Here is a 14,964-nt window from a genome sequence, read left to right as displayed (position 1 = left end):
GGCGCGGATTGCATCAGGGCCGTCTTCATGAAGCGGGGTTCCTGCTCGCCATTTAAGACATCTGTTGTTTTTCCAGAGTGTTTTCACCCGTTCGTCAACAGACATCGATCACGCTCAACATGGGTTCCGTCGCTGAAGTTGTGGTTCCCGTGGGCATTCTGTCCTGGCGGACTGTCGGCACTCTCTCTGTCGCATGGATTGTCTACCACTTGGTCCGCATGCTCTACAATGTCTCTCCCCTTCATCCTCTGAGCAAGATTCCCGGTCCCAAGCTGGCGGCTGCGTCCTATCTGTACGAGTTTTGGTTCGACTTTGTGAAAAAGGGTCGCTACACTCGCGAGATCAGACGGATGCATCAGGTCTACGGTCTGCACCACCAACCCCCCTCGACGAAAAAAAAAAAGAGAAACACCTGCCTGTAATATGCTGACCGAACTCAAGGCCCCATCGTTCGCATTAACCCTGGCGAGCTGCATTGCAACGACCCCAACTTTGGCGACGACATCTACGCCATCAACGGGAGGAAACGCAACAGACATGCACACCAGCTGAAGAACCTGCCAGCCGAGTAAGTTATTCTCTAGTAGTTGCTGTAAACCCCCCTCACACACGCATCAGATGGATCCGCTGACGGCCTTCCTTCCAGCCAGGCCGCATCGATCGCCGGCACCGTCGACCACGACGTCCACCGCAGGCGCCGCGGCGCCATGAACAAGTTCTTCTCGCGCCTTCAGATGTTCAAGTTCGAGTCCAAGGTGCACGCCCTTGCCCAGCGGCTCTGCGACAAGCTCCTCGCCGGCGTGAGCGGCCCCGACGACGTCGTCCTCCTGACGGAGGCGTACAGCTGCTTCACCTCGGACGTGGTGTCCGAGTACTGCTTCGGCGAGGCTTTCGGGTTCCTGGACCAGGACGGCTGGACGCCCAACTTCCGCGCTGCGGTCTACGGGCAGCTGAACCACATGTACTTCTTCAAGTTCTTCCCGTGGCTCAAGGGCATCTTGATTGTGGGACATTGGTGAGTGAGGGGCGGACTCCCGTCAGTAGGTATGGCTCAGTTCTGACGAGCATCCGCTCAGGTTCAAGGACTTTCTTCCTCGGGACACGGCATTGCTCATCGACACCTTCAACGTAAGATATCCCCTCATGATTCGGTAGTGTTTTTTCCTCTTATCCGAAGGCGGAGGATGGGCCTCGATGTGCCGGTTAACTGACGATTCGAACCCCCAGACGGATATACCCAACCGAGTAGAAAAAGCCAGGGAACAAAAGCTCTCCGGATCGGGCCATGGCAGAGACACCAGCGTCTTCGCCGAGCTCTTCGACTCCGACCTCCCGGAGGAAGAAAAGACCACGAAGCGCCTCACGGCCGAAGGCGCCGTCGTCATGATCGCCGGAACCGAGACGACCAGCTTCACCCTCACGGTCATCACCTTCTACCTCCTCACCAGGCCCGAGATCCTGGAGCGGCTGACGCAGGAACTGCGCACCGTCGTCACGGACCCGCAACATCTCCCCAGCTGGTCGACGCTCGAGGCGCTGCCGTATTTCAGTGCCGTGGTTACCGAGGGACTGCGGCTGGCTCCCGGCGTCTCCTCGAGAATCGCAAGAGTTGCAACGGAGGAGGATCTGGTGTACCGCGGCAAGTGGGCGCCGGAGGGGTCGGGGACCGAGGTAGAGTTGACTCACGTCATTCCCCGGGGCTGGGCGGTTGGGATGAGTGCCATGGTCAGTCACTTCAACGAGAGCCACTTCCCGGACTCGAACGAGTTCATTCCCGAGAGGTGGATGAGCCAGAACGTTCAACGGAAGAGGGAGCTGGAGAAGGCTTTCATCCCCTTTTCCAAGGGGACTCGGAAGTGTCTCGGAATGTCGTATGTGTGACCCTGCTTACCGCATGAGACTGTCTTGTTCGTGGACTAACACTGCTACAGGTTGGCCTACGCTGAGTTGTACTTGGCTCTGGCGGCTGTCATTCTCAGGGTAGTCCCTCGAATGAAGCTATACGACACAACCAAGCGAGAAATTGAGTATGATCATGACTTGGGTGTGCCTGTTCCAGTGAGCACCAGGGGGGTCAGAGTCAAGATCGTTTGAGGCGATGCAGAGATTCTTAGAGTATTAGAACGGTTCTACAATCATAGGAGACATTTAGCACAATGATCAACTGTTGAAATATGCAACCACACAAAGGAGCGAATGTCAAGAGGCTGGATTATTTGCTTGATGATTGTAACGTCACAGTCACAACTCGGTCACCTTGGTAGGCCTAGTTCTGAGGTCGATTTTCTTGATGCTGCCTAGGAGGAAGCAATTCACTGATTGTAGCAATACTTGGCCATATAACCATTTTGGCCTCTTCGTCCTAGCTTGATATCACCCAGTGTGTACTTAATCACCCAACGTGTGTGCTTGCTCAGCGGGTAAAAAGTATATAAGCTCCAAGCATTACAGCTTCAACAAGAATATTGTGTAACCACGACCTGCCTTTTCTTTCCATCAGCCAGTAGCAACTCTTTCACGACAAGCTTCAGCCTCTTCCACGGCTCAACATGAAGAGCACAATTTGCTTCCTCCTGACCCTTGCGGTCGCATTTACAGGCGCACTTCCACCCTCTTCCCTCACTACTACGACCTCTGCCATAACCATGACTGCAACGACCGCAACGAATGCAACGATTTCATGCTCGGAAACACCGGTCCAACAAACCAAAGGAGCCGTAAACAAAGGCAGTTCCAAGGACCCCTATGCCATCAAGGCCATGCCCACACCAGTCGCCAACACCACGTTCAGCAAGGTCACGATGGGCCTCGTCCCCCGCTCCGGCTTCAAGGGCACGTGCGCCAACATCCACGGCGACAGCGGCGACCCGGCCGTCATCTGGGCGTGCTGCAGGACGCCGACGGGCTGGGGCGTCCAGAACAGGTTCGACCTGAGCAAGTGCCTGCAGAACGTCAACGGCACGCTCACGCCGCACCCGGCGGGCCACTTCCGGCGCGGCTGCGGCGGCTGCGCCATCCAAGACCCGTTCAAGCCCACGATCTACACCTGCAAGTGCGGCACGGACGTCAAGAATGGCCCGCAGCAGTTCGTCGACACGACGGTTGACTTGGTGAGTTTCGAAATAAAGACTTTGCGAATCCTTCTTTGCAAGATTCCACTTGAGGCAGGGCACATTGCTGACAACAACATAGAATGACTTTATTGGCAACCATGAGGGCGCGCTTTTCTGTCACGGCGTCAATGAGAAACGGCTCATGGGAACATGCGCTCCCAGATTCGTCTAGAGCACTGGGCATAGCGTGACTATAGAAAGTCTTCGCGGAGCAGCGTTGCTCTCGAAAATAGTTTGGTCTGTGTCCCCGTACAATCATAGATGTAAAAAGTAGTAAAAAACACCCAATACCAAATTGCAGCTTCTTAGCTTAGAAAAATGACCGTATCAATGTTCTCCAAGTTAGTGACCGGGAAATGATGGATGTTGATGTAGATGATTGAGGCTGCTGATGCGCAGCTTCGACTCAAGCAGCGGTATCCGGCCCGTTAGTCTCCAGCAGCTTGAGGCCGTTGAACAAGCGTCTCAATAAGAGATTGTCAGCAGAATAGATTAACCGCGACCCGAGGAAACTTCAGAGGTTTGATACTTGCGGCCCATCTTTATATGCCCTAGTGCTCAGATGACAGGGCTAGCTGGAGCTCTATCCCCATTTTATGACGCAGGTGCTTCCGTCTCCTTCACCTGAACGAACGCTTCATAGAAGTCTGACGCGTCCCGGGCGCCTTCAAGTCGGTGACTGTCCTGGATGACAAAAAGAGGAACTCCGGCGCCGCCAGAAATGTCCTGACTTCGCTTCTCATCGTTGTCCAACCCATCCAGGCCCGTTTCCGACTTCAGCAGCCCTTCCACTTCTACAGAATCAAGACCGGCATCCGATGCAACGGCACGGAGCACCTCCTCCTCAGAAATATCCTTCTCGAGCTCATGGTATGCCTCGAATAGCTTCTCGACCACGTCTGCCGTCGCTTCGGGGCCTTTTGCGCGGCTGAGACGTACAAGACAATGCGCGCCACGCGTATCGGGCCCGATCTTGCCTCCCCACTGGAAGTTGATGCCAAGGGAACGACCAACCTGCTCCATGCGCCGCGTCAGAGCAGCGCGTCGCTCGGGGCTCATGTCGCTCAGCTTGGTCTCGGCCAGCTGGCTCTTGTCCACGCTATGGGACGAGGGGTTGTAACCCAGGTAGTACGGGTGCCAGGTAATGGCGAACACGTCGTCCTTCCCGCCCGGATATGTCTTCTGGTAGAGGGCGATGGCCCTGTCTAGCTTGCGCTTGCCGATGTAGCACCACTGAAAGCATCTTGATGTCAGCCGTGAATGTAATAGAGAAGAGACACGCCTCTGGCGGTTCTCTTACGGCGCAGACGAAGTCAAAAACGACGTCGATTTTGATGACGGTCATGGCTGTCACGGTTGTACGCCACGGGCATAAACAAGTATGGCTGGCAGCTGGTAGTTTTTTTTTCAACTCTTGGAGAGTTTCTAGCTTTCTATCTTGGAAGAAACGTTGTCAGATCTTGACAAATGTCTTGTTGGAGGGTTTGTCGAGTCAGCAATGGGAGTGCGTTTGGAGCACACGGCCGCGTAAGCGGTTCTCAAGCGAACATAGTTGCTTAACGAATTTCTTGGCCATGTTTCATCGGTTTAAACGGCGTAGAGAATGCAAATGGCTGTTTGAAAGGGTTTCGCGCCACCCCAGATGTTCCAGAGCTGTCACAAAACCTCGATTCTAATAACTTGATTCTACTTTTACGATCATGGACAGAAACAGGTGCAGACAAGAAAGGCGGTGACCTGACAGAGGTGGTGAATGAGCCCCCCGCAACATCAGATGACAGCGGAACGGACCTGGGGGAGCAGAAGTTTGTGGTGTCTGCCGCATCGGTTGGTCGACTATTCCGCATCCAGCCTGGGCTCAAGGGCAGGTCTCGTGGTCCCGTCGAAAAGTCTCATCTGTCTGCGGCCAGCCACACGACCTAGAAACAGCCCGGTCACTTGGGGGTGTTCCAAGGCGCGAATGTGACCCCCCCCCTCGACGCTCTGAGGTGTTCTTGGTTCCACCGAAAGCGGCATCGAGCTCCGTCCGTATGGGCTGGCACGCGGCACTAGCTCAAGGTCTCCCATCATTTCTTTCTGAGAAATGTTTCTTCGCCTCTTCATCGCTATTTCATCGCTCACTTTCGTGCTTGTTTTAATCGTTAAAGGATATCTCCTTGTAATCAAGATGGCCGTGTTTGTCCTCCTGGCTTTCGCTGTGGTCGTCGGCCTCTTGGCGCGAGAGTTCTACTCATGGTACCGCCTCTCACACGTCCCGGGCCCGTTCTGGCACGGCATCACTGGCTTCTCGATGGCGCTGGCCGCGCTGAACGGGTCGATCCACGAGTATTATATGGAGCTGCATGAGAAATACGGTAGGAGAACAAGAGGCCCCCGCGTGTTGATGACGCGTCGCTTACTCGGGACAAAGGTCCTCTCGTCCGCATCGGACCCAACACCGTCATGTTCAGTGACGGTGAAACCCTCAGAAAGATCGCGGGCGCTCGGAGCAGGTACACGAAGGGCGAATGGTACGCGGTCGGGAGGACGACGCCGGGTGAAGACCACCTGTTCTCGATGCGCGACGAGGAGAAGCGAAAGTATCTGAAGAGCAAAATGGGGCCCGGTGTAAGTCTCTCTCTCTTTCTCTCTCTCTCTCTCTTTTCTACAGGCTTCGAAAGTCTCGCCGCAATTTCACTCGTGCTTAAAACACGGATAGTACGCCGGTATCGAGAACGGCGGCTTCGAAGCCGGCATCGACAAAAACATTGCCGCGTTCGTCGACTTGATTGACCGCAAGTACATCTCGACCGCCAAGGAGTACAGGCCCATGGACATGGCAAGCAAGTCGACCTATTTCGCCCTAGACGTGATCAGCGAGCTCGGGTTCGGCACGCCGTACGGATTCCTCAAGGAGGATCGCGACCTCTACCAATACGTCAGCACCAAGGACGCCTTCTTCCCGGTGATGATCACAATGGGGAACGTGCCTTGGCTGGCCACACTGATGCATAGCTGGCCCCTGAATCTGGGGTTGCCGAAGTCGGGTGACTCGGCCGGGTTCGGGGCGCTCATGGGGTGAGTCTTGAAGAAAGACCTCTTTCAGCATACTGATAAGAGAGATGCTGACGATGAATCTCAACGTGGAGTTTCGCCAAAACCTTTGTGGATGGCAGGTTGGCTGCAGACACGAAGCCCGGACGGGATATGATCCAGTCCTTCATCAACGCCGGCTTGACGCGCGACGAGCTGACACAGGAAGTCTACGTGGAAACGTGAGTATCTTCCGCAAACACCATGACAGTTCGAGGACAAGTTCTCATGACGCGCTCCAGAATCGCCGGGTCCGACACCACCGCGACGGCCATCCGCATGATCCTGCTATCCCTCCTCTCCAACCCGTCAGCCTTCGCCGCGCTGCGCGCCGAGATCGACACCGCCGTCTCCAAGAGGATGATCAGCTCGCCGATCAAGGACTCGGAGTCGAGGTTCATGCCGTATCTCCAAGCCGTGATCCGCGAGGGCCTCCGCCTCTATCCGCCGTCCACCGGCATCGTCAGCAAAGAGGTGCCCGGCGGCGGGGACGTCGTCCACGGGTACCGGTTGCCCGCCGGGGTCCAGCTGGGGGAGAACATCTGCAGCATCGGCCGGTCGAAGGAGGTTTTCGGGCCCGACGCGCACCTCTTCCGTCCCGAGAGGTGGATCGAGGCGGCGATGAGCGACGACGAGGAGAGGTACAAGGCGATGATGTCGACGACGGACCTGGTGTTCGGGTCCGGCAAGTTTTATTGCATGGGCAGGAACATCGCCCTGATGGAGCTGAACAAGATCTTTGTCGAGGTAAGGAAGGGTTCTGAGGAGATTTATTTCTTCTATCGCGTCTTTTCTGATGTTTTCTAACAACCACGTTACAGCTTCTCCGCAGGTACGACTTTGCCATTGCGAAACCGGAAAAGCCCTTGAGGCTTTGGAGCGCAGGGTTCTGGATAACGCATGACTTTTGGTTGAGAATCACCAAGAGAAGCAACAGGTAGCGCTTATTTGAAGGACGGAGATTATGGTCGAGGCTAGTAGTGGTGAACAGAATAGACTAGGCAATTAATGTAATGTTCTTTTTTTTGCCATGTCTGCAAGTGATTTTGGCCGTTGGCTAGGGAACTCCTTGGCATCAACTTGCCCTAAACCAGAGTTATGCGGAGAGCCAGGGTTTACTTGCCACGCGCAGGAACTAAATGGCAATAAGAGATGGAGTTGGGTGTTTCATTTGATTCTTGGTAACTCGTGGAGTTGTCAAGTTGGCAGCAGCTGTCTACACTGCAACTGTCCAAGACCATGGATGTACTTCTACTTCTTAAAATAGCCCCAGACGACGACACGGACGAAAAACACGTGCGGACCTTGCGGGATGGGTGCATATGCCATGAGTCGTTGGGATGAAAGGGTTGGACGACGTTCGTCACTCAGATGTATAGCAAGCTGTGTTTGACAGAGACCGGGACTTACACGCCGACATTGGGGCGAGACGGGAGACAAGTAGATATTTACCTCACGGGACACGTTGTTAACGTGCAACCCGTTGTGCTAGCTGAGAACGAGTTGCGGTGTTTAGCGAGATAGCTGTTGAGCTGAAACTGAACTGTAGGATCCGCTGGCCAAAGACTGTTGACGGTATTCAAGTCAATGATGTTTAGAAACGGATTCCATGGACGGGAGTAGACACTACAGGCATTTGGTGTTGAGAACAAAGCGGGCTTCTACACGTGGACTGCTTGCCAAATGACTTACACATGTTGGCTTGTGACAAATATTGATGGGCAAATCGCCCAGCAAACCTGACCTGAAACACGGTCCACTCACCAGGCTTTCTCCATCGCTCGAGAGGCCTACTCTGGGATTCTCCATCTTAAACAATGCTATAGCCTTCACACTCATGGCTTATATAACACATTTTGAGCCCAAGCCTAAGAGCTGTGTCCATCCACCGGCCCCGATCCGTCCCACCCCGGAGGCGGGCCGTCGGACACGCTGCTGACTCGGCGCCCTTGCAGCAAAATCCCATTCCGGCCATATGAACCGTCTCGTCCCGCGGAGATGCTCTTCGATTCCGGAAAGGAAAACCTTGACTTTAGTTTCCACTAAGCCAGCCAAACAGCCAATCTCCCCCCACCTCATGACAAATGGAATGACTGTTAACGGCGTCATTCCACGCAGCGAGGACCGTTCGGTATTCAGGGGGGGAACGCAAACAAACCGCCGATCGACGTCATCGGACAAGCCACTCGTGCAGGTGTCAAGACTCACAACCCCATCGAACCCGGACGGTCGGTGACCAGTGAAAAGCAGGTGAAAGACCGGGGGTCCTGGGGACCTCATTTGCTTTTCGTTCAAGATCTATCTGCCTTTCATCCCGTCGTCAACCTGTTGAGTTGGGTTTTTATCAGACGGACCCTCATATCAAAGCCATCAGACGATCATCCACCGGTGACCGCTATGGGCGCAACAAGCCATTTCGTCGTCAAGAAGACGGACCACCCGGGCTCGACCCGGCGGGAAATCGAACAGGAACCGAACTGGGGATCGGGACACAACCACCGTATCGGGTTCAAGAACCGCGACAACCGGGTGCCCGGTTATGTCGCCGAGGCCAAGGGGAAGCTGAGTGCCCTCCACCAGCGGATGGACGGTGGCGACCTCGTCAATTTCGAGGACGTGATCAAGGCCCAGGAGGACCTTAGCCTGCGGCACCCAGAAAACAGATCCGTCGGCTGGCGTTACGTGCTCGACGTGACGGAGGACTGGGTCAAGTATGGCCAGAGGTGGCCTGCCAACCTGGAAGCAGAGAAGAAGAAGAAGGAGGAGGAGGCGGAGGACGCCGAGAAGAATAATAAGGTGGAAGAAGACAAGGGGAAACGGAACAATCACCCTTTTACGCCACCAGATACGCCAGTCGAGGATAGCCAACCCAAGAGCGATGGCGACAAGGAGAAGCCCGAAGACAAATACTCACCCCAGGATCTGGCACTCCTACGCGCCCTCGAGAACGAGAGCGAGTACATCAGGAACCTGGAGATCAACGACGGGAAGCGGGTGTCTCCCCAGAAGAGCCACCGCCAGCAAGTGTCCATCGACGAAGCCGACCAGTTCACGCCGGACAACTGGCTCCCGCGCAGCCAGGACCTCATCCGCCTCACCGGCAAACACCCGCTGAACGCCGAGCCGCGCCTGACGAAGCTCTTCGACGCCGGGCTGGTGACGCCCAACGAGCTGCACTACGTCCGGAACCACGGCCCTGTCCCCCGGCTGCTGTGGGAGTTCCACGAGATCGACGTCGAGCACGGCGCGCTGGTGCTCTCGATGGACCGGCTCAAGAACGACTTCGAGGCCATCAACATCCCCGTGTTCCTGGCCTGCGACGGCATGCGGCGCAAGGAGCTCAACCTCATCCGCAAGTCCAAGGGCTTCAACTGGGGTCCCGGAGCCGGGAGCTGCGCGTACTGGAAGGGCCCCCTCCTCCGGGACATCCTCCTCGAGGCCGGCATCCCCGGGCGGCGGTGGCGGCTGAGGGCAGATCAGCGCTACTGGGTCAACTTTGAAGGCGCGGACGAGCTGAGCGAGGGGAAGTACGCGACAAGCATCCCGTTCGAGTACGCCATGGACCCCATGAACGACGTGATCCTCGCCTACGAGATGAACGACGTGCCCTTGCCCCCGGACCACGGCTACCCCGTGCGCGTCATCATCCCGGGCTACGTCGGCGGACGCAACGTCAAGTGGCTGAAGCGCGTCTGGATCAGCGAGCAGGAGAACGACTCGCACTACCACGTCTGGGACAACCGCGTGCTGCCGTCCTTCATCACAGAAATGGAGAGCGCCTTCGCCGAGGCCATGTTCCGGCACCCGAGCACGGCGTGCAACGAGCAAAACCTCAACTCGGTCATCGTGCGCCCGGAGCAGGGCGAGCGGATCAGCCTCGCGGACGCCGGTGGCGGCGGCGGCGGCGGGCACAAGACGTACCGCGTCCGGGGCTACGCGTACGACGGCGGCGGGCACGAGGTGCAGCGTGTTGAGGTGTCGCTCGACGGCGGCGAGAGCTGGCTCTACTGCGTCCGGACGTTCCCGGAGGCCCCCGTGCGGCACGGCAACAAGTTCTGGACCTGGCTGCACTGGCACGTCGACGTGCCGCTCTCGCACCTGATCCAGGCGCGGGAGGTCAAGGTGCGGTGCTTCAACGTGTTCAAGAACACGCAGCCCGAGCGGCCGGCGTGGAACCTGATGGGCATGATGAACAACTGCTGGTACACGGTCCGGTCCGAGATCGTCGACGACGACGACGCGGACGTCGGCGGCGACACGCACGTGCTCTTCCGGCACCCGACGGAGCCGGGGACGGGGGACGGCGGGTGGATGAAGGAGAGCGTCGTGAACCAGATCGAGGCGGCGAAGCGGGACGCCGGCACGCCGCAGAAGCAGTTCACGAGGGAGGAGGTCGAGAAGCACGACAAGGAGGACGACTGCTGGATCGTAGTGGACGGCAAGGTGTACGACGCCACGTCGGTCATGGCGTGGCACCCAGGCGGAAAGGCGCCCATCATGGCCCACGCCGGCCGACTGCATCAGGAGACGACGGAGGAGTTTGAGAGCATCCACGACGGGCTCGCGTATGAGAAGCTGCAAGGTAAACCGTTGCGAAAGCCGGAGTGTGTCTGTATGTGTGTGTGAGTGATGGTATATCGCAAAGATGCTGACGTTGCTCTCTCTTTCTCTCTCACACAGAATGCCTCCTCGGGGTCGTCACCGATAAGGCCCGGAATTTCATCAAGAAGAACGCCGAGAAGGAGGCCGCCGAGAAGGCCAAGGGCGACGTCGACGATAAACGCGCATTGAAGAAGCACAGATGGATCCCGACGAAGCTCGTCGATAGAAAGACCCTCTCGGACGACACGTTCTCGTACACCTTCCGGCTGCCGGATCGCCAGGCCGTCCTCGGCCTCGGCACGTGCCAGCACGTCTTCATCGGCTTCCACCTACACGACAAGATGCTCGTGCGGTCGTACACGCCGACGCGGCCCATCCTGCCGGCCCCGCAAGACGCGCCGAGCGAAATCCCGGAGCCGCGGGGCGGCGACGGGGACGGGGACGGGGACGGGGACGGGGACGAGGGAAACCAGAAACACGGCCCCGCGGACGGCGACGGCACCTTTGAGCTCGTCGTCAAGACGTACTTCCCCGACGCCAGGCAACCCGGCGGCGCCATGTCCAACATCCTGCACAACCTGCCCATCGGCGGCGAGGTCGAGATCCGCGGGCCGACGGGGGAGATCACGTACGAGGGGAACGGGAGGTTCGTCATCGACGGCGAGGAGCGCGTCTTCAGGCGCGTCTCGCTCGTCCTCGGCGGCTCGGGCGTGACGCCGGGGTACTCGCTCATCGCGCGGATCGTGGCGGCCGGCAGCGACGAGACGGAGGTGCGCGTAGTGGACGCCAACAAGGCCGAGAAGGACATCCTGCTCCGGGACGAGCTCGACGGTTTCGCCCGGGAGAGCGGCGGGCGTCTGGGGATCACACACGTGCTGAGCCACCCGAGCGACGAGTGGAAGGGCCTGAAGGGGCACGTCGACGAGAAGGTGTTGAAAGAGAGCCTGTTCCCGCCGTCGGGCGACAGTGCCGTCTTCCTCTGCGGGCCGCCGACGATGATTCAGAAGGCCGTGCTGCCGGCGTTGAAAGGTACGAAAGTCTCCCCAGGAGTCTTCCAAACGACTATTGTGATATACTAACATGGTTGCAGACTGGGGGTATGAGGAGGACAAGAACATGTTTGGGTTTTAAGTGTTGCAACGAAATCATGCGGAAATTGTTTTGGCGTTGGTGTTTGGGTATGTATCAAAAATTCAAGCAACGAGTTATGACTTAGTCTCAAGTAACGATATGATCCTTGAAGGACTGTTTCCTTGTCTTTCTTCACGTCTAGCCCTGCCATCTCCTGTAGACATCAAACATCTGATGCATGCGCTCCTCCTGTCCCGGCGTGAACTCGGTTGTGCTGCGTCCGTCAGTCAGTCATCCAGAGAGTCTCAACTCACTTACACAGGTTTGGGGGGGTAATACACCCCCTCCAAAAGAGGGCAGAGAAAGAAAAGGGAAAGAAAAAACTCACCAGGAATCGTCCGAGTAGTCCATAAAGTTGTGAATGGGGTCCAATCCAGGCGAGCCAGGGCACGAATCACGTCCGATGGGACACCCCGTGCTGCCCCCGGCCTGCGCCGGCGTGTCGGCGACCTGATCGTTGATGGCCTCGCACAACCGCCCGTGGAAGGTATGCAGCAGCCCGAACCAGTGGCCGACCTCGTGCACCGCAACGTGCCCCTTTCTCGGCACCGTCTCGGTCCCGTTGCCGCCGCCGCCGCCGCCGCCGCTCCGGGGCGGGATACCCGGCATCGTGTCGCCGTTGACCCAGCACCCGTCCTGCCAGAACTGCTGGCTGCCGTCCTCGACGACGCCCGCGAGGTTGCAGTGCCCGCCGATGCTCTCGGCCAGGTCCGTGAAGAAGTAGACGTTGAGCGCGTCGTAGCCGCCGCGGCGCGTGGCGGCGCGCCAGGCGAGGTAGCCGTCGAAGTCGGGAATGCCGATGCCCGAGTCCTCGTAGAACCCCTTGGCGAGCACGTCGTCGACGACGCGCGAGACGTTGACGAGGGAGAGCTCGAAGCCGTGGCGGAGGTAGGTTGAGTGCAGCACCTCGAACTGGGGGCGAGGCCGCCGTGTTAGTCTCTATCCTCCTTCCATCCTGTCTGGCCGGGCGAGTTGGCCAAGGTAGGGGGGGTAAGGGGGGGCTTACCTGGGCGTCGACGATGGCGTCGGTGATGCGCTCCCTGTTGGCCACGGAGCTGGTGACGTGGAAGTAGACGTCGACCGGCTTGGACTCCTGGCGCTTGACGTACACGGGAAGGGCGGAGGCGGGCGCCTCGACCGCGACGAGGTCGTCGTTGATGCACTGGAGCTTCGCCAGCGCCGACGAGGCCCCGAGGGAAAGCAGCAGCGCTGCGGCGGCGCGAGAGAGCATTGTTGTCCGGGGTCGTGCGAGTTATCTACCGGGTCTCCAATATCGATCGAGGCCCTGGCTCTCGAGTCTCGACAGACAAGTAAGTGAGAAGCGCGGCTGTCGAAACGGATGTGCCGTGGAATTACTCTGTCCGGCCCGAGGATATTTAAGTCCTCTACTCCCTCCCACCCCCCCACAGAACCATACAATGACGGCACTCGAAGCCCGAATATGCTGTTGACCGCACAATGGAGCGGCCTCAATAGTGCCCATCCCATCGTGAACACGAGGCCTTGGAAGCTTGGCGCACTGCTTAGATCGCGAGTAGACTCCACCGCCATGGCGACGCTGAGGGGCAAGGATCTCTAGGGAGCTGCCGGAACGAGCAACGTTCCCGAGTCGACGCGCATGCGGGAGGGTTCTGCTCGTATTGATGATTGAGATTACAAGAACCAGGTAGTCACTGTTCGCGAACAGCAAACGTCGAGATGTGCACTGGAGTTCAAAGTGGAACGGAAAAACACGCGATACAGATCCGATATATAGGTCCATCTATAGTTAAGCCGAGATCAATGTTGGTATAGGAGTGCTGTTGTTGTTCCAAGAAACAGTTCACACCATGGCCACCGGAGATGAACTCAAGTCAACCTTAGTCTTACCGTATTGTACAATATGTTGAAAACCCCATGAAAACGCCATTCGAACTTCCCTTTTCTATGCCGCATACTGCCTGTCACACTGCCGACCTCGCATGACACATCCCGGTCGCCAAGGCCACCAGGTTCCACCGGTCGGTCAAACACGTCCCGGGGGTAGGAATCATGTATAGAAGCTATCGCCGAGAGAGATGAAGCTGCGGAAGGTATCGAGAGAGAGTCAAGAAGGTGGTGTCGGCCCCGGATCAGGGCCTGGCTGAGATTCGGGGCCGGTAGCCATGTCTCCGGACCGGAACCGGGAGGCGAAAGATACGTTCTTCTCGATTGAAGGATGGATGAAACACAATAGTATTAAGCCTCGAAACGAAAAAGGAGAGGGAAAAAAAAACAATCATATCCTTCACGCCAGCAGAGGAGCAAACGACCAGCAGATGCACCCAGAACCACACACACCCCGCTCAGAGCTTCGACTTCTCCCTCCTCTGTCCGTCCGCCCTGCCCCCGGGCTCCGTCTCGCTCGTCTCCGCCTTGAGGCTCACCGGGTCCCCGAGCTGCGTCGGGTTCCCGGCCTCCATGTTCTCCTCGGCGACCTGCTTCAGCCGCTTCTTCTCGGGCCCCGCCACGGGCGAGCCGTCCGAGTTCCTGGCCCCCGCGGCGCCGCCCGCGCCCTGCTTCGTCGTCGACGACGACGGCTTCTTGGAGGAGGGGGAGGAGGAAGAGGCGGCGCCGAGGTCGTCTTCCGTCGGCGACAGGTTCGAGACCTCGGCCTTGAGGGAAACGGGGTCGCCGAGCTGCGAGGGGTTGTTGGACGTCGCCTTCTCGGCGACGTGCTTGAGACGTTCGGGCTGTTTTTGCTTTTGGGGGGGTGTGCTTTGTTAGTAGACATTTCACCGGCGGGCGGGAAAGAGGGTTTTGGTTCTCCGACGATGGAGGAAACGTACGGGAGCCATTGTGAATTCGTATCGTTCGTTTTTGTTTTCTGTCGGTAAGGATGGATTTGGTGCCCAGAGATTTGACAAAGAGGCATCAGCTGCCTTATAACTCCCCCAATGTCCCCAGAAACATCCATGGCCACGGGCTGGCTGACCCCGTCAAGTCGGTGATCTCATGGCGCGGTTTGTTCTCTTTGACGCCTTCGCGTCTTGATGACGTGCATGACTTTGCATGCCGAGGGCCACAG

General features: G+C 57.7%; 7 protein-coding genes across 7 annotated transcripts; 4 read left to right on the top strand and 3 right to left on the bottom strand.

Moving 5' to 3' along the window:
- Positions 1–93: 93 nt before the first annotated feature.
- Positions 94–2,146, top strand: CDEST_04343 (Putative cytochrome P450). The gene is made up of 6 exons (XM_062920502.1): positions 94–366; positions 442–568; positions 647–1,015; positions 1,077–1,128; positions 1,228–1,871; positions 1,932–2,146. Exons 1-6 carry the CDS (start codon positions 120–122, stop codon positions 2,092–2,094), a joined length of 1,602 nt encoding a protein of 533 aa, XP_062776553.1. The 5' UTR covers positions 94–119; the 3' UTR covers positions 2,095–2,146.
- A 499-nt stretch (positions 2,147–2,645) lies between these two features.
- CDEST_04342 (Putative cyanovirin-N) lies at positions 2,646–3,285 on the top strand (the record flags this gene model as incomplete). The annotated part of the gene is made up of 2 exons (XM_062920501.1): positions 2,646–3,110; positions 3,193–3,285. The coding sequence occupies 2 exons, from the start codon at positions 2,646–2,648 to the stop codon at positions 3,283–3,285; spliced, it is 558 nt and encodes a 185-aa protein (XP_062776552.1).
- Positions 3,286–3,537: 252 nt separating this feature from the next.
- On the bottom strand, positions 3,538–4,828 carry CDEST_04341 (Putative DSBA-like thioredoxin domain, Thioredoxin-like superfamily). Its single transcript, XM_062920500.1, has 2 exons — positions 4,414–4,828; positions 3,538–4,346 (listed from the first exon to the last, which is right to left on the bottom strand). The coding sequence occupies exons 1-2, from the start codon at positions 4,456–4,458 to the stop codon at positions 3,708–3,710; spliced, it is 684 nt and encodes a 227-aa protein (XP_062776551.1). The 5' UTR covers positions 4,459–4,828; the 3' UTR covers positions 3,538–3,707.
- A 207-nt stretch (positions 4,829–5,035) lies between these two features.
- On the top strand, positions 5,036–7,216 carry CDEST_04340 (Putative cytochrome P450). Its single transcript, XM_062920499.1, has 6 exons — positions 5,036–5,467; positions 5,524–5,720; positions 5,812–6,170; positions 6,242–6,367; positions 6,428–6,932; positions 7,007–7,216. Exons 1-6 carry the CDS (start codon positions 5,197–5,199, stop codon positions 7,124–7,126), a joined length of 1,578 nt encoding a protein of 525 aa, XP_062776550.1. The 5' UTR covers positions 5,036–5,196; the 3' UTR covers positions 7,127–7,216.
- Positions 7,217–8,146: 930 nt separating this feature from the next.
- CDEST_04339 (Putative oxidoreductase, molybdopterin-binding domain, oxidoreductase FAD/NAD(P)-binding protein) lies at positions 8,147–11,918 on the top strand (the record flags this gene model as incomplete). Its single annotated transcript, XM_062920498.1, has 3 exons — positions 8,147–10,767; positions 10,866–11,816; positions 11,878–11,918. The coding sequence occupies exons 1-3, from the start codon at positions 8,583–8,585 to the stop codon at positions 11,916–11,918; spliced, it is 3,177 nt and encodes a 1,058-aa protein (XP_062776549.1). The 5' UTR covers positions 8,147–8,582.
- Positions 11,919–11,921: 3 nt separating this feature from the next.
- On the bottom strand, positions 11,922–13,293 carry CDEST_04338 (Putative peptidase M43, pregnancy-associated plasma-A). The gene is made up of 3 exons (XM_062920497.1): positions 12,925–13,293; positions 12,247–12,830; positions 11,922–12,132 (listed from the first exon to the last, which is right to left on the bottom strand). The coding sequence occupies exons 1-3, from the start codon at positions 13,147–13,149 to the stop codon at positions 12,057–12,059; spliced, it is 885 nt and encodes a 294-aa protein (XP_062776548.1). The 5' UTR covers positions 13,150–13,293; the 3' UTR covers positions 11,922–12,056.
- An 820-nt stretch (positions 13,294–14,113) lies between these two features.
- CDEST_04337 (uncharacterized protein) lies at positions 14,114–14,848 on the bottom strand. The gene is made up of 2 exons (XM_062920496.1): positions 14,726–14,848; positions 14,114–14,638 (listed from the first exon to the last, which is right to left on the bottom strand). The coding sequence occupies exons 1-2, from the start codon at positions 14,732–14,734 to the stop codon at positions 14,243–14,245; spliced, it is 405 nt and encodes a 134-aa protein (XP_062776547.1). The 5' UTR covers positions 14,735–14,848; the 3' UTR covers positions 14,114–14,242.
- Between the last annotated feature and the right edge of the window lie 116 nt (positions 14,849–14,964).

The sequence above is a fragment of the Colletotrichum destructivum genome, chromosome 3 (assembly GCF_034447905.1).
Source record: "Colletotrichum destructivum chromosome 3, complete sequence".
NCBI lineage: Eukaryota > Fungi > Ascomycota > Sordariomycetes > Glomerellales > Glomerellaceae > Colletotrichum > Colletotrichum destructivum.
The sequence above is the reverse complement of the archived record's forward strand: the minus strand, read 5'-3'. Positions and strand labels throughout refer to the sequence as shown.

Coding starts and splice junctions, on each gene's coding strand:
- CDEST_04343 (XM_062920502.1), top strand. CDS start 120: ATGGGTTCCGTCGCTGAAGTTGTGGTTCCCGTGGGCATTCTGTCCTGG. Junction 569..646: donor CTGAAGAACCTGCCAGCCGA/GTAAGTTATTCT, acceptor CCTTCCTTCCAG/CCAGGCCGCATCGATCGCCG. Junction 1,129..1,227: donor TGCTCATCGACACCTTCAAC/GTAAGATATCCC, acceptor TCGAACCCCCAG/ACGGATATACCCAACCGAGT.
- CDEST_04341 (XM_062920500.1), bottom strand. CDS start 4,458: ATGACCGTCATCAAAATCGACGTCGTTTTTGACTTCGTCTGCGCC. Junction 4,347..4,413: donor TTTTTGACTTCGTCTGCGCC/GTAAGAGAACCG, acceptor AGATGCTTTCAG/TGGTGCTACATCGGCAAGCG.
- CDEST_04340 (XM_062920499.1), top strand. CDS start 5,197: ATGTTTCTTCGCCTCTTCATCGCTATTTCATCGCTCACTTTCGTGCTT. Junction 5,468..5,523: donor GGAGCTGCATGAGAAATACG/GTAGGAGAACAA, acceptor CTCGGGACAAAG/GTCCTCTCGTCCGCATCGGA. Junction 6,933..7,006: donor TGAACAAGATCTTTGTCGAG/GTAAGGAAGGGT, acceptor ACCACGTTACAG/CTTCTCCGCAGGTACGACTT.
- CDEST_04338 (XM_062920497.1), bottom strand. CDS start 13,149: ATGCTCTCTCGCGCCGCCGCAGCGCTGCTGCTTTCCCTCGGGGCCTCG. Junction 12,831..12,924: donor ACGCCATCGTCGACGCCCAG/GTAAGCCCCCCC, acceptor CCTCGCCCCCAG/TTCGAGGTGCTGCACTCAAC. Junction 12,133..12,246: donor GACTACTCGGACGATTCCTG/GTGAGTTTTTTC, acceptor TGACGGACGCAG/CACAACCGAGTTCACGCCGG.